The sequence below is a fragment of the Mangifera indica genome, chromosome 11 (assembly GCF_011075055.1).
Source record: "Mangifera indica cultivar Alphonso chromosome 11, CATAS_Mindica_2.1, whole genome shotgun sequence".
In the NCBI taxonomy this organism is placed as follows: domain Eukaryota; kingdom Viridiplantae; phylum Streptophyta; class Magnoliopsida; order Sapindales; family Anacardiaceae; genus Mangifera; species Mangifera indica.
Window position 1 is genome coordinate 3,441,290 of NC_058147.1, and position 15,841 is coordinate 3,457,130.

The following is a 15,841-nucleotide window of genomic DNA, read 5'->3' on the forward strand; positions in this document are numbered from 1 at the left end:
TGCCCTATTTTTTTTTCCCATTTTGGATTGTAAAATCATTTCAAATCTTAAAGATCTACAGTAAAATTGCTTATAAGATTTACGATAGCTACCAATGTGAACAATGATGACCTCATCTAATGCTAAAAGGAACCACAATGACGAAAATGATGAAATAAACGATAATGAAAATGGGCTAAATATGAGGATAATCTTATAATTGATGACGCTAGTTGGCTACTATGATATAACCCTTAAATTGTTGATTATTTTTGTATCTGCTCTGTAAGAATAGATTTTATTTTAATTTTTTGGGGAAAACCTAATTCCAACTTCCCCAGCACAATCTTCAAAAACACCATTGATGTCAAAAGATACCTCAGGTCAGCCACTTGGGTCTTGGGCCTTAGCCCTCTACTATAAATCCTGGGAAAGAAATAAAGAGAGATGTGAAGAAATGTCAAGCTATGAAACGGCCACGTTTGATACGAGTCGGTTAAGAAGACCAGCGTCGGTTGAACATGCGCGTCACGTGCCAGTCCTCATATCTATATAAGAAAATGTGATCGAGTTAAGCACTCAAACTAGGGTTTTTTATCTTCTGTTGAGAGCTAGGGTTTTCAACAATTATAGACACCTGAAGAAATATGGGTCACTCGAATGTATGGAACTCACATCCTAAGAACTACGGGCCAGGCTCTCGCACCTGGTATGTACTTGACTCTGTAACTCATCTCCTTTTCTGTGCCGCTGTTGTGCTTATTGCTGTGGGGTGTTCATCCTTGCCTAGGTTTGATATCGAGTTTGCGTTGTGTTATATCATTGGGGCATTTTCTAGTACCGTACCAATTTAGTAATTTTTATTGGCATTGGAAATCGTTGAATTTTGTTTGGGTTAAGCTAGAGCATTCTTAGCATCATATTTACCCTCTTTAGAAGTATATTTAATTCGATGATGTTGCCTTAGCTGAAGAGTAAATCATACTTGACTGTGTGGAGTATGGTATTTAATATAGTAGCGAAATATTTGGTTTGAATCACCCTCTTTTGTAGTTTTTAATTAGTGTTTGACACGCTCCTAAGTATTTCCTAATTTTGGGATCATTTTTCCTTTGGCAGCCGAGTTTGTGGAAACCCACATGGGATAATCCGGAAGTATGGGTTGATGTGCTGTAGACAGTGCTTCCGCAGCAATGCCAAGGAAATTGGCTTCATCAAGGTATTAGCTTTTTTTTTTTTAAATTTTGTATTATAGATGTGTTACCCCCATTTGTGCTTGTTACTAACCCTCCACAGTCTCTACTTGCCTGCGTAGGCTGTGTTCCATTATTTTACTTTTGTTTTCCTTCACATATATATGTGCATGCTCCAATTTTATTTTATGTTTGGAGCTTGGAACTTATTCTTGTCTCTATATTATCTGCAGTACCGCTGAATTCTCAGAGCTTCCTGATCAGCTGCAAGGAAAGTTTTGTTAGAAGGATAGCTCAGAGTTCTTTTGATTTTCTCTTAAATTTGTTCATCAACATGTAGTTTTCTTTATTTTGAATTTGTAATTTCCTCTTTTTGGCTGACAATTAAACAAATGAAGTTATAGTTGGACATATAATTTTCTTAATTTCTTAATAATTTTTTATATGCAATATGTGTATGATGGAATGGTTTGACTGTCTTATGGACTGAGACTGTGCCGTTGAAGTATTGAAGCTAGTCATTGACATGGCTGTTTTGTGCTTGTTTTGAAGTATCTATTGGGAAAGTCTTACAAATTTTCGATATGATTGTCTAGGGTTAGATACGAATTGACTTTGTTTGAGATAAAAAACGAGATAGATTTGAACGAGTTTGACTCAAGTGAACCCAAACTCGAGTATGAAAGTTAAAAATTTTCAAATTTGAGTATGAAGTGTGTTGAGCTCTATAAATTAATTAAAATGATATTGTTTTAACTAATACTTATTAGAAAGACATCATTTTAATTGTTTTTGCTCTGTTACATTATCGAATTGAGTTCAAAGTTCAATTCGAGTTTAGTCTTCCTCAAGCGAGTTAAGTTTGAACAATTTTGAGACGAGTTTAGCAAACTCAAGCTTGACTCTACTTAAGTTGAGCCGAGCTTGAGTTTAGTAGTACTCGAATTTAGTTTAGTTTGAAAACAATCTTTCCACATTTTTTACATTAGCTGTGGCTTTCAAATTTTTTACAGTAGCTGTGGTCTTCTGTAACTTCTTCATGGATGTATGTCTATCCGTCATTGGATAAAATGATCATTTGGCATGGACAAGCTAAACCTGGTTCATTAGGTCCAATTGACATGTACATAATTCTCTTTGATCATATATAAATTAGCAGTGACGTTCTATAAAGTTCTGCTGGGTTTGGTTTACTCTAATCTCTGGAAATATATTCTGTTTGTTCTGGTTAGTTGGGGTGCGAAGGCTTTGTCACTTCAACTCTCAAGATTTAGGCTACGTATTGCTTTGAACATTGAGATGATAACCTGAAAGACTAATCAGTTTGAAGATCGAAGGCACTTGTTTGCTTTTAAAGTTAATTGTTTCTTCACCTTTTCATGTTTTTAAGAGAAAGTACATGGGAATTGTTGGTGCCAACATCAGAAGATTGGTAATTAAAATCTTATGATCAAAATTTCCTTTTGTCCTGTAAAATTGCAGCCACCTCCTTGATCTCTGTATGCTGCATGTGTATGTACGTGATTCAATTGCTTCTTCTTTCTGCAATATATGACTAGCGATATGCTTAGACTTACTATAATATTTGTGAAGGTCACCAACTGGTCAACTACCAGAAAACAGGCAAACGACATGGGGAGAACAATAATCATGATGTCACCCATCTCGGACCAATGCTATTGCATAGAGTGCAAATTCAGGGTGTTGATTTCTGTTAAAATATCTTGAGGGTCACCTACTCACAACGAAACACAGAAAGCCAAAGAAAGTGGATTTCTCTGTAGCACCAACCCAGGTGGTTTTGGTTGACTAGATCCAAACAAGTCTCTTCTTCTTCAAGCAAATTTCATTACCACCCATTTCTATTTGGTGCTTTATCATATATCAGCCCATTACTTTACCATCGACAACAACAGTGCTGGGAGTAGTTGACCCATCCATCAATTTCTCACCCAGCACTTTTTTTTAATAACATAGAAAACCTTATTTGAATCAAATTATCATTTTAAAATTGAATTAATCATACTAAACACATACAATCTTAAGTTTAGTGTTTGATTTTATAATTATTATAATAAATCAAAAATTTAATTTTAAAATATCATTGTAAGGATTTTAAATCTTTACTCTAATACTTAAAATTATATTCTTTTGTTACTCAAACTATCGTTTCAGAACCGCCACCAAACACATTTCCTTTAACCAATTCTCTCAATAAAAGCCATACAACTTGGACCATGATAAGACTTCTTTTAGTACCTCCTATCATGGTCTTCTTTTTTTTTATTTTCCTGGTTTTGCAAATGCAAAAAATTATCAGAGTCACAAAAGCAATGGGACCGCCCAAGAAATTATTTATCACAGGCTTAGAATCATTTTCAATGTGGGTATCATGCTTAAGTCTGTAAACATTAATTAACAAGAATTAGTTACTTTAAGACCAAATATTATATGAAGTATTGCTCAAGACATGAAGCTTTCCAACTCCTAATATTCATCATTTGTTAACAAAGACATTATTTAACTGCTTGTCATCTTTTTTAAGCTATTTGCAAATTTGTTGAAGCTTCAATTGCAGGTGTCTGCTATGACTCATATGATGTCCTTATCTACTTTTCTAGTTTGGTCACTGGGAAAGTTTAAGAAAGAAACTTGTATCTTAAACCAGGAACTTTAAATCATATTTAACCTTTAGAGCCTAAACAACCCACATTTAAGCCACTTTTATGACCATCAACTGCAAGGACTGAAAGGGAAAAGTCAGAAGACTTTTTCATCAGTGCAGTGGATGTCTAAATGTGAACTGGGACCCCTTTATAAAGCAACAGGAGGATAGAAAGGAACAGGCGGGGACAGAGTCACAGAGGCAGAGGCAGACAGAGTATGGGCCGAAGCATCGTCAAAACAGATGGTTAAGCGTACCTTGCAGTTGCAAATTAGCTTCTGTTTCGCTTTATGTTGAGAAGTAGGGGCTTAAGCTTTGCTGTCTGCGATTTGAATAAAACAGTAATTGCCAATTGGGCAGTATGAAGTAAATATTAGTGAATTATAATCCACGCTGTCTCATTATTATTTGAAGAAAATGATTGTGCACGCTGTCCCTCATCCTTTTTTTAATCTCTCATTTAATCACTAATTTTCTGATTTAAAGAGTTCGTTAATAATAATAAAATCAGAGTAAGCACGAAACTGATGATGATAACAGTAAAAAGTTTGTATATGATTGAAAAGAGAATAAAATAGATATGGGTAAAATTATATATATAAATAATAATCGTAATTTTGTGCATAAACAATAACAAATTATTATTTAATTAAATAATTTTAAATTAAAAATAAAACAACATCAAATTATATATTGATATGATATTATTTGTGTATAAATTTTTGTTTGTTTTTTGTACATATAGTATTTTCCAACGGTTATACTGTCTTGTAAATAAGATGGATGATGTTAGCTTTTACCGTGGAAGCATCATTATCTTATAAGACTGTGTCATACGTAATATGTTTAAAAGAAAATGAATGTGGTTTACAAATAGTTTGAGTGATAAAAGTAAATTCGTGTAGATAGAAGAACATTTAAGTTATATTAAAATTATTCTTGACTTATCGAGTATAGAAAGTGATTAAATAAAAGAGATATCAAAATTACTCTTAACTTTAGAACTTTTAAAGAGAAAGTCTATAGTCGAACTTCTATCACATTTGTAAACTCTTAATTTACTTGGTGAAGTAATTATTGGTTTAATTACTGTACTCTAAGATTTATCCATCTAATCAAACCATATAGGATTTCTTGATTACCAAAAAAAAATACTCTTGACTTGTGAATTTAAACCTAACTGAACTGAATATCTCTTGACTTGAATTCAATTTGAATATGCGATTTGAATTTGTAGTTCAAGTTTATAGCTAATTGACAAAATGATTTAAACTAAATTTGAACTATCATTAATTTTAACTTAACAAACTTAAATTAAACTAAAATTAAATTATTTTTATTCAAACTAAATTCAATTTGAAGTATAATAGGATTAGACTTGATTGATATCAACCTCTATATGGATCACTTGTTGGTACCAAAAGTCTTTTTGAAAAAAAAAAAAGACAAAGAAAAGTAGAGATGAGTGTTGTGGTTAGCATTCATAAATCATAAATTAAAGCAATCAACAAAGAATGACTTAACATTAACTTTAACTCAAAGGAGAATGACTGTCACTTTCTTTCACTTTTACATTACTATTACTTTAAAAATTTTCTTTGTATCCCTTGCTTCCTAGATCTGGGGTTGCAGGATTGGTTACGGTATAAAATTTATTCTATTTAATATAGTTGATTTTATTTTAAAAATAATAATTTAATTCAAATAAAATTTTTTATTATATAAAAAAAAATTATGACTTTGTGATTAAACAATAAATTTTACTTATAATAATCATGAATTAAGATTTATTTAGTTGTGAATTATTATTTTTCTTATACTTAATTTAATCATCATCTTTGATCTTCCCTTTTAAGGTCGGGATGATTAAATTTGAACACCATTATTACAATGTCATTATGTTTATGCGACTTAAGGACAGGAGGTATGATTTTATGAAAATAATATTAAATGATTTTATTTATCAGAAAATTATTCATCCAGCTTCATGGGGAGAGTCAAAGTTATGTATCCAAAAATTAGAACGGCTATTATTTTTCTGGCCAGAGGACTTATTCCCATCCAAAACTTTTTTATTCCCATTTTTATCCAGTATCTTTTAAAAATTAAAATATTTATTTATAGGTGGAGAAATTTAACAAAATTTATTAATTTTAAAATTTTATTTATTTTTCTGTAAACCTTAAAAAAAAAATTTTCCCTAAACGAAGTTTTAAAAAGTTATATTTTCTCTCTTTAAAGTTTCAATTTTTTAGTGACAAATTTCATTGACCATATTCTTTTTAGGTGCTCTCCCAACAATGTCTCTCCCTCTTTAGTATTATCTTTCCTTTTTGGTCATCTCTTTGGTGTTATGTCATTTAACTAGATGATGAACGATTCATTTAGACGATGACAAAGACAATTCGTGAATGAAGAGAGGTTGTCCATTTGGATGATGAATGTTTTGGATGAAATCGATGCCAAATCAAGAGTGAGAGAGAGTGCTGAAACCTTAGGGAAAAAAAGATTAGGCTAAAGAAGTGGTCAAAAATCGTTCCTATGGTTGAAAAAGTGAAAAAAAATCTTAAACTTTTGGAGAAAAATATAACTTTGTAAAACTTAAATTTGAAAAAATAATTAATTTTTAAAATTTAGAAGAGAAAGAAAAAGAAAGTTTTATTATTTTTTTTAATATCACTAATTTAATTAAATGATCTAAAACTAATAAATTTAGTTAAATTTGTTGAATTGTAAAAGATAATGGATAAAAAGGGTTAAAAGTAAACTTTGGGTGGGAAAAAGTGATTTAGCCTTATTTTTCTCGTATAAGTAATTGCAATTGAAAATTTTAAATTGAGTGTCGTTTGCGTAACGTCTCTCCGAAGATTCACACTATTCAAAAATCCATTCCACTTCACTATTACCGTGCAATTCAAACCCACAAACTCGCTTCCACGTGTGACCTGCCTAACTCTCTCTTCGTAAACTTCCAAAACTACCCTCCTTAACTACGCACCTTACCTCCATAACACGCGAGTTCCGACTTATATAAGAAGCGCGCGAGTAGGAAAGTAATTTAGAATTTTGAAATATAAATTAATTTCGTTAAAACTTTTTCCGGTCCAAACACCAAGTCTAGCACGACAGTTATGCTCTCAAATCTCGCCTAAACTGTGTCGCCGGAATTCCATAACGGTCACTTCCCCGGTCACTTTCTCTCGTCGAAACTTGTATTAAAACCGAATAATTGGTTTCAATTGCAAGTTGCTGTGCTAAATCAACGCTTTCGCCAACTCAACTTCGCTTTGCTTTAGCATAAACTATAATTTTGAGGTTTAAGCACGAGTTTATTATGGTGGAGCATTCTGAGAATTAGGGTTTCTGAAGTGACTTGGAAGAATGAAATGTTGTCAACTGGAATTTTTGTGTAAGCAATGGTAGCTGCAGTATCAACTACAATTAACAATTCCAAGCCAACTAGCCAAAATCGTGCCAGGCCACCTCTCTTACCTTCAGACTCCGACAATGCTCTTGCAAATCGACGGCCAAAATCGCGAGAAGTCACTTCTCGCTATCTTTCTTCCTCCTCGTCTTCGTCCTCTTCCACTTCATGTACAACATCGAGACGTTGCCCATCACCGTTAGTTTCAAGAGCAGCTTCATCGACGGCCATGATGACTCCAATTCCCTCATCTCACTCTACAATCAAACGGTCCCAATCAGTAGAGCGGAGGCGGCCGGTAACTCCTCGTCCAAATAGTAATAATCCTTCTCTAGATTTGAGAACTGGCGAAATATCCGCGGCGCAAAAAATGTTGTTCACTTCGACGAGGAGTTTGTCGGTGTCTTTTCAAGGGGAGTCGTTTTCGCTTCAGGTAAGTAAAGCTAAACCAGCACCGTCTCCATCGCCAATTATTACCGTAAGGAAAGGCACGCCGGAGAGAAGGAAAGCGGTTACGCCAGCGAGAGGAACCGTGGATCATACGGAGAATTCAAAACCAGAGCGCTGGCCTGGGAGATTAAGGCTGCCAAATTCCATGAGTAGAAGCGTGGATTTTACAGACGAGAGAAAGCAATTGAGTGGTGGATCTGGAGGCAATGTAGTTAGGGCATTACAGAATTCTATGGTTGATAATAACAACAGGACCTTATTTGAAACGAGATTGAGCACTGATTCGGCAAATGCCTTGCTGGAGAGGATACAAATGCAGAAGAAGAAAGACGACGTCCTTAACGGATCTGATGTTCGGTTTGATCTTGTAGCTTCTGACACCGAGAGTGTGTCTTCTGGTACCAATTCCGAATCTCATGAAAGTAACGGTGTTGCTACTCAAGGGCAGCGTGGTCCACGTGGGATTGTAGTGCCAGCCAGGTTCTGGCATGAGACTAATAACAGATTGCGGCGCCAGACTGACCCTGTTTCTCCTGTATCTAAGAATAATGGACTCAAAAGCTCTTCTACACCAAAGCTTGTTGCGACCAAGAAGTTTGGTATTGATAATCCTGTGTTGTCCCCCAAAGGCGTTCTTAACACCAGAGGACAGGTATCGCCTCTTAGAGGTGCAATTAGGCCTGCCTCGCCAAGTAAGGTAGCAACTTCTGCCACTTCTTCTCCTATGCGGGGAGCGAGCCCTTCCAGAATAAGGAATCTGGCGGCGGTTGGAGTGAGTAGTAATTTGAGCAATGTGAATAACACACCTTCTATTTTGAGTTTTGCTGCTGATGTGAGGAGGGGGAAGATTGGGGAAAATCGGGTTGTTGATGCACATTTGCTGAGGTTATTTTATAATCGGTTGTTGCAATGGCGGTTTGCAAATGCCAGAGCTGATACTGCTCTGTCTGCCCAAAGTTGGAACGCAGAGGTATATTCCTGAGCTCTAAACAACTTGTTTTGAGTTTTTTATTGAATTACTTGTTATGTATAATGAGTTTTTATACCGAATTAATTGTAATGTTCAGTTTGAAGAGTGTTATCACTTGATCCACGTCTCATTATTTTGTTTTATCATTTGATTTTCTTCTCTTTACTCCCTGTTTTATTTTTTGGTAATTTCTGCTCTCTATTGCTTCTTTTGTTTTTAAGTTGGTCACTGTAGGTATTACTTCTGGCTACAAAGTGCAATGTAGTCATTGAAAGGAACATTTTGCTCATCTTTACCTGCAAAACATTACCATATCTGTGTTTTTGTGTTAGTAGTGGTGATAGGGATAAAAAGTAGTAAAATTATAATTATCATTTTTTTTTTTTATGAGACCAAATTGGTCTTGGTTTTCTGCCTAAAGTTTAGAGTTTTGGAATTCTCTCGCAACCTCTTATCTAATCAGTTTCCTGATTACGAAACCTTTTGGTGCTTTACATTATTCCTCAGTTTTGAACCCAATGTTTAAAATTTGGGAACTTTGTTTTGTAAAAGAAGAGGGTGGGTATCTGAGGAGAGATGGGAAAGAGTTGTGCTGGTGGTCAAAACAGCTGAGCTTCTTGACGGTCAAGGTTTTTTTTTTTTGCAGAAAAAATGCTTGATCAAGGATTTTACTAAGGGATAGAATATGAAATTAGCCACAGTCATGTTTCCTGGTTATATGGCATGATTAAAGTTGTTGATAGTTTTGCATTAGTTGGTGGAAAATAATGACATTTTAAATACCTTGCTGTAAGAATATTCTTTCGGGAGACATATGGACTGATTATATGTTGTCAAATTAAAAAATTGACTGGGGGTGGTTTTTTAACGAGGAAGTGGGAGCAAAAAAGAGTAGAAAAGAGAGAAATCTGAAAGTTGAACCACAACAGAAGCAAACCATGAAAAAATTATACTTGTATAAAGAGAGAGTGAACTTGTGTGCTAATTTGAAAAGTGGCCAATAAGAGTAACTGATCCAAAACAGTTGCTGCTAAGTAAAAGAGATTTATGACCATTTTGAATACATAAAGATGATAATTTATAATTGAGTGCTGGTTTAATAAGTTAGATGTGATATTTTGGGATATTGGTCATTTTTATATTGGTGATGAATGCATGAGTAGTTGCTGTTATGGCTTTTTGGGGATTGTTTGTGTAAGCTCTTTAAATTGAAGGATATATGCTGAAAACAGTAGTCTTACTGTTATTGCGGCAGGTAGACAGGGTATTAAATTGAATTTTTTAGTGGTGTTATCAGGGTGAAGAGCAACTTGGGAGAAAGTGAGAAGTGGGCTGCCGTGTTTATGTGTTGTCCATGCTGAATATCTAAGTAGAAAATAAGGATTGGTGGTTGTTAGGGTTGTGGTAAATTTTTGGTTCTTTTCCTTACAGGAGCAAACTTACCTGTTCATCGACACCCAATTTCTCATTGAAGATTCTTATTGCGTTTCCATCTTTGGGAAAAATGAGACCTATTAGCAGGCTGCTACCTTTTCACTTTGCTACTATGTGCATGTTCCCTGCTATTAGATGCTAACCTGAGATTTCTGTATAGAATTATACCTGCGTTGTCTATGGACGTCATATTCTGTGTTTCTGTTACCTTTTTTCTTCAAAAAATGCAAACCTTCATGCACTGTCCCCACACTAATTGAACACTTGCACAAACAGATTTTATTTATTTATTGATCCTGCTATATGCATGAACAGGTTTTATGTATTTAGAATTAATCTTTATGATAATCTTACCTGTGCTTAAGAGGATTCTTTTTCCTTAAATTTGCCTTTTTTCTCAGAAAAGCCTTTACAATGCATGGATAAGTATGTCAAAGCTGCGCGAATCTGTTAGAGCCAAAAGAATCGAGTTGCAGTTGCTACGGCAAAATTTGAAGCTAGCATCCATCCTCAAGGGACAGGTAACATTAGCTGTGTTCAGTTTATGTTTATCGAGGAGTTTAAGTTGATACTGCTAGTGTATTTTTACTTTGGCTGTTTACTTGTCCTATGTGACCAATTGCAGATGATGTATTTGGAAGAATCATCGCTTATGGAACGGGATTACTCCGGTTCTTTGTTGGGGGCTATTGAAGCTTTGAGGGCTAGTACACTTCGCCTTCCTGTTGTTGGAGGGGCAAGAGTATGCATTTCTTGATTTCTCATTTCTTCTTTAAACTTTGGATTCTTCAGTGCTGCACCCACATATATATTTGACTCCACATATACAGGCTGATGTCCAAAACGTGAAGGATGCTATTTCCTCAGCAGTTGATGTGATGCAGGCAATGGCTTCCTCAATATGCTTATTGTTATCAAAGGTAATCATTTTCTTTCTTTTTGTTTGTTGTCTACTTTACCAATGATTGTCATGAACTGTAAAGCTTTTTTTCAAATACTGTTACTTTCCACGGGGACTGTTGAAAAACTTGTTACTTTTTTAAATGAACCATCAAGACTTTAAAAATTTGCAATGATGATTTTCTACTCTTGAACGTGGAACCCAATTCTTTGGTTCAAAATCATTCCATTTTCCAAATTATAATGGATTTGGCTTTGTATAGTCTTTGGTGTCATGTGGCATCTGACTCAGGTTTCTACTATACAGTACCCATGTACTTTGAAAAGTTTCTATTATTTATCTTCCTTACAAGTCTTTCCAAGGATTAGCTAAGTTACTGAGAAGGTAATATTACCACCCTAGTAACTGCTCATGCCTTAGACTCTTTAGAGTTGCTTTAAATAATTTCGTATTGATGAAAACAATTTCATGTTTACTCTTCTTCTGGGTTCAAAAATTTGAATATTTTAAATAACATATGGTGGTTTATGCCATTAAATGAGGGAGCAACAAGAATTTTGGATGTGGTAATATGCTTTTCTTATTTGAGAGCATGAATATATCCTGTTTAAATTATCTAGGTTCCTCGTTCAAGAATTTAATTAGGGACAACTCTTTGTCACTGGCCCTGTAAGTTTACTTGACCATTTTAAACCATCAGATGTGGCCAACAAGCACTGTTAACCACCATGTCGTTCTGTTAGATAACACTAGCTAAAAAAATTGGAAAACTGGGTGTATAACTGACAGAGGCATGCTAGGAGCTATTGCTTCACTGACTTTGTTTTTCTATAGGAACATGTACTATCATTTTTTATTTTGTTTTGTCGATGTAATCCATTAAACATGAAACCCATTCTTTTTCTATTTGATATTGAACTTCCTTATTCAACTTCTCACACTGCAGGAAAAAGATCTTTTTCACATTCTTTGCAACTGAAAATACCCGTGCATACTCTACATCACGAATTCCAAATTCACCTAGAAACCTCTCCAATCCAAGAAAATTAACAACTCTCATTTTAGGATACAATCAAATTAATTTTTTTCTTTGTTTAGAATACCAAGCCTCTAAGATTTGTCGAAATTTTGGTTCTTGTCTACAAGTTTTATGTAAAATGATTGAAAGAGGGACTTCTAATGCTTGGAAGATTAAAGGTTGGGAGTAAAGTGAAAGTCGATCGTACCTTGTTGTTCAATGGAAGATAGAATTCATGTAAAATGGTACTTGTAAAGAATTTGAGTGCTTGTGTGTCTAGACTTAGGGTTGTTGTGTAGGTGTTTGGCAATAGTATGGGCAGAGAAAATCGAGAGAGATAGAAATATCATGACTTGGATACGAATATGATACCTCCAATGGTCTTCTAGGTCAGTTGGATTTTATGATACTGGGTTGGCAACATACTGGGTTATTTAGGACCATTGGATGGGCCGAAGAAAAGTGTAGAGTATCCACCCAATGGTCTTCTAGTTGCATGTTTGCTAATTTATTTCCCACCTCCGTGTAATTGCAAACGAGAAAAATAATTGTATTACTGCCTGTCAATTCAGATTGTTCAGACTTATCCACCACATTCTAACCTGCTATTGTGTATAATAGCTGGGCTTACTTTTTCTTCTTTATCTGCTATTTGCATCTTTGTGACTGATATATTGGCAGACAAGGGTTAAATCAATCATCATGTATGTCAAAATTATTGCACCCTTTATCATTCTGTATCTGACGCCCAGATTTGTTTGTCATTGATAGGCCGGGGAAGTTAATTCTTTGGTGACTGAACTTGCCAGTGTAAGTGCAAAAGAACATGCTTTGCTTAGTCACTGCAAAGATCTCTTGTCAGCAATTGCAGCCATGCAGGTTAATTATCTTTATCTGATTTATGATTTGAAAGGATTTACTCTTAGTGGATCGGCATTAAACTTTTCATCTATAGGGTATTTGCTTCGAGTTAAACGGTCTTGAAATTCTTTTGCCTCTATCTGAAAAATGAATGTTTCAATTACCAGGTGAAGGAATGTAGTATGAGAACACATATCTTACAACTGGAACGTATACCTTCAAGCCTGACAACCAAATTGTAAAGCTTACATACTAACGTGACTTAAAAACCCCCATTTGTCCTTGGAATTACGGATCCGGAGCCAATAAGGTATTGAGTGATTGTTGTGGCTTTTAAAAAGCAGAAGAGTGCTTATCTGACCTTTGTTCTCACACTTCAAAGGTTAACTATATTAGGTATATTTTGTTTGCATAGGTTGCGGTCTTTCTCATAGTCAAAATTTGTATACATTTTACCTTTTTTCTATAGGCCACAGGAGAAAGTATATGTAAATATGTGTAATGATTTCCACTAATTTTCTATTATTCAATGGTTATTGTCAATGCATAAACATGGGATTGGGATCCACAGCATATGCTTTTAGACGCGGCGAGGCGAAGCAAATGGATTGAAATAGGACTTTGCCTTTTGTTTAAAAGAAAGAAAAAAGATAAAAAAAGAAAAAAGGTCGTGTTGTGGTTGATGCTGTGGAACCCACTTCTAGTGGAGGCTGACGTGCACCGCACCATTATGGGTCCCACTCTCCACCTCTGATTCCATCAATCCCCACTTGCTTTCTTCCTTGTTTCTTTCTTTCTCCATATTTATTCATTATTATTATTATTATAACCTCATTCATTTGGAATCTCACCTCTTTTAAAGAAACTATTTTAATCTTTCCATTGACTCAATTATCCAATTCTTTTGTTATTTATGTACTTGGAAGACAATTCATATGATATATTTGTTTCTTTCTGTGTATGATCTTTGGTGAAATCGCCATGGAAGCTGACAATAATTAACACATCACTTTTTATCAACGAACATCGGGAGTACGTTAACCTAAAAACTCGCCGGAAAATTCATTTCACCGGAGTAGCCAATCAAAATTACGTGGGCATCCATTTATTATCTTATTTAATTTCCTCTTTATACTTCTACAAAAGCCGTCGTTTCTTAAGCATAAGAAACTCTATTTCAGTTATATTATTAATTCAAACAAACAGATTCAAAAGCTTCCTCTCTTGTTTCCCTGTTACCTCACTCTGGAGACTCGTCATCACAGATTCTTCAGAGTAAAACGACATCGTGTGTGCTCTCTGCCAACCCTTTCCTCTGCCTCGTTTCACCCCGCTGCCACCGAACCTGGGTGTCTGAGACAGATCAACGTCTGGAATCCGGTTATTATCCTTTCCGTCATGTATAATCAACGGCCTTGATTGGGCGTGGAAGCTCTTCACCATGAATGCATCCGTATAATAACTTCCAGAAGATTCATCACAGTTTGGCCTCAAAACTCCATTATGTCCCGATATCGGTCTCAGAGTTCCTCCAGCCAGCACGGTCTCCACCGCCGCCTGGCACAAGTGCCAGTTACCACTTGACAGTAAACCCACAGCTCCGTTCACCGGATTGACTGTTCTCCCACACGCTTCAAACAATAAAGACTGAAACAAAGCTGAAAAAAAAGAGAGACAAAAAAAGTTAAAAGGAGTTGAAATTAAATATACAAGCAAAAATAAAGTATCTTAATATGTAAATATGTGTAACCTGGTCTTTGAGTTTCAGGAACGGCGGCGATGAAGGACAATAAATCGCTGCGGCCAAAAAACTTAGCGAGGAACAAGGTGGCGTTGCCTTGGGCTTCTGGGGAGTCTATCCACTGCAAACATGTTCTCAATATGCATGTCTCGCTGCACCCCTTTCGCAGAACTCTGCACCCGTTGCAGCTCATGATTTCTCACCCTTAATCACTACCGTCCGATTTATAGACCAAAATTTCTTTCACTTGAAGTAAGTTTTACAAGTCCAAAACTAAGAAAAGCAGGGAGGACTGAGAGAGAGTAGGTGCTAAGTAAGAGTTTAAGAGCAGGAGAGCTGGGAAGAAATATAAAATGATTAACTATGGGTTGAGTTAAAGTAACTGTGGTTGAGCCAAGTTGATTTTTCACTGTGGGGTTTTTGACGGTGGGGTCTTTGGGTGTACGATGTGGGCGTGGATCGAGGGAATATCTTCCAAACTCTGGGCACGAGCGGCTCCGTGTTTCCGCTTCTCTTTTTTCTTCAAGCTGGACCGTTGGATTTTCAGTGTCTGATTGATGTTGACGGTTGGATATGTTTCCTCCACTCCTTTTTCTGCTTCAATCTCTAAGATTAATAATAGTTACGTAACGTTTAATAAGACTAATAAATAAATAAATAAATAAGAGGACATTTTTTTCTTTTTATAAACAGAAAAACTCATTGGAGCAGGAGGCATGACGCCAATCACTTTGAATATGTAAAATTTTGGATATAACGAATATCTCTATAATTATTGAATCAGATAAATTAAAGAGGTAAAATTAATTATATTAATTAAATAAAACTTTAAATATAATAATTATTTTATAATTATTAAATTTAATAAATTAATAATTTAATTATAAAATATCAAAAAAGACTTGAATTGATATGATCTAAAGCTCCCTTTTTGGCTAGTCAAACTAGCCTTTTGGAAAGAAAGTCTTCCTCTTGCGCTATCCCATCACATCACATATGCCCCTCCCCATATTACCTGCTCAAGCCATCCTTAATTTAACAGTTCGCAGCTTACTAAATCTGAGAGAAGAATATTTTTATGTAAGTTTCTCGTGTTAATGCATGAACATTTCTGTCTACTCAATCAACTGGGAATCTGATGAAAAGGAAATCATTTCAAAACAAACTCCAAAACCCACCAACTCTATCAGCTCCTTTTTCCATTC

At 35.1% G+C, this 15,841-nt stretch overlaps 3 protein-coding genes across 3 annotated transcripts; 2 read left to right on the plus strand and 1 right to left on the minus strand.

The window, feature by feature from the left end:
• Positions 1-530: 530 nt before the first annotated feature.
• On the plus strand, positions 531-1,583 carry LOC123229206 (40S ribosomal protein S29-like). Its single transcript, XM_044654853.1, has 3 exons — positions 531-688; positions 1,099-1,198; positions 1,406-1,583. The coding sequence occupies exons 1-3, from the start codon at positions 627-629 to the stop codon at positions 1,412-1,414; spliced, it is 171 nt and encodes a 56-aa protein (XP_044510788.1). The 5' UTR covers positions 531-626; the 3' UTR covers positions 1,415-1,583.
• Positions 1,584-6,921: 5,338 nt separating this feature from the next.
• LOC123229354 (QWRF motif-containing protein 2-like) lies at positions 6,922-13,446 on the plus strand. Its single transcript, XM_044655123.1, has 6 exons — positions 6,922-8,681; positions 10,517-10,636; positions 10,741-10,857; positions 10,946-11,035; positions 12,806-12,913; positions 13,063-13,446. Exons 1-6 carry the CDS (start codon positions 7,254-7,256, stop codon positions 13,135-13,137), a joined length of 1,938 nt encoding a protein of 645 aa, XP_044511058.1. The 5' UTR covers positions 6,922-7,253; the 3' UTR covers positions 13,138-13,446.
• Positions 13,447-13,971: 525 nt separating this feature from the next.
• Positions 13,972-14,961, minus strand: LOC123229355 (LOB domain-containing protein 39-like). Its single transcript, XM_044655124.1, has 2 exons — positions 14,646-14,961; positions 13,972-14,553 (listed from the first exon to the last, which is right to left on the minus strand). Exons 1-2 carry the CDS (start codon positions 14,827-14,829, stop codon positions 14,090-14,092), a joined length of 648 nt encoding a protein of 215 aa, XP_044511059.1. The 5' UTR covers positions 14,830-14,961; the 3' UTR covers positions 13,972-14,089.
• Positions 14,962-15,841: the final 880 nt, after the last annotated feature.

Excerpts from the sequence above, each read along its gene's own strand:
- LOC123229206 (XM_044654853.1), top strand. The coding sequence starts at position 627 with ATGGGTCACTCGAATGTATGGAACTCACATCCTAAGAACTACGGGCCA. Across the intron at positions 689-1,098 it reads GGGCCAGGCTCTCGCACCTG|CCGAGTTTGTGGAAACCCAC; the intron begins GTATGTACTTGA and ends TTCCTTTGGCAG.
- LOC123229354 (XM_044655123.1), top strand. The coding sequence starts at position 7,254 with ATGGTAGCTGCAGTATCAACTACAATTAACAATTCCAAGCCAACTAGC. Across the intron at positions 8,682-10,516 it reads CCCAAAGTTGGAACGCAGAG|AAAAGCCTTTACAATGCATG; the intron begins GTATATTCCTGA and ends CTTTTTTCTCAG. Across the intron at positions 10,858-10,945 it reads CTGTTGTTGGAGGGGCAAGA|GCTGATGTCCAAAACGTGAA; the intron begins GTATGCATTTCT and ends CCACATATACAG.
- LOC123229355 (XM_044655124.1), bottom strand. The coding sequence starts at position 14,829 with ATGAGCTGCAACGGGTGCAGAGTTCTGCGAAAGGGGTGCAGCGAGACA. Across the intron at positions 14,554-14,645 it reads TCCTGAAACTCAAAGACCAG|CTTTGTTTCAGTCTTTATTG; the intron begins GTTACACATATT and ends CTTTTTTTTCAG.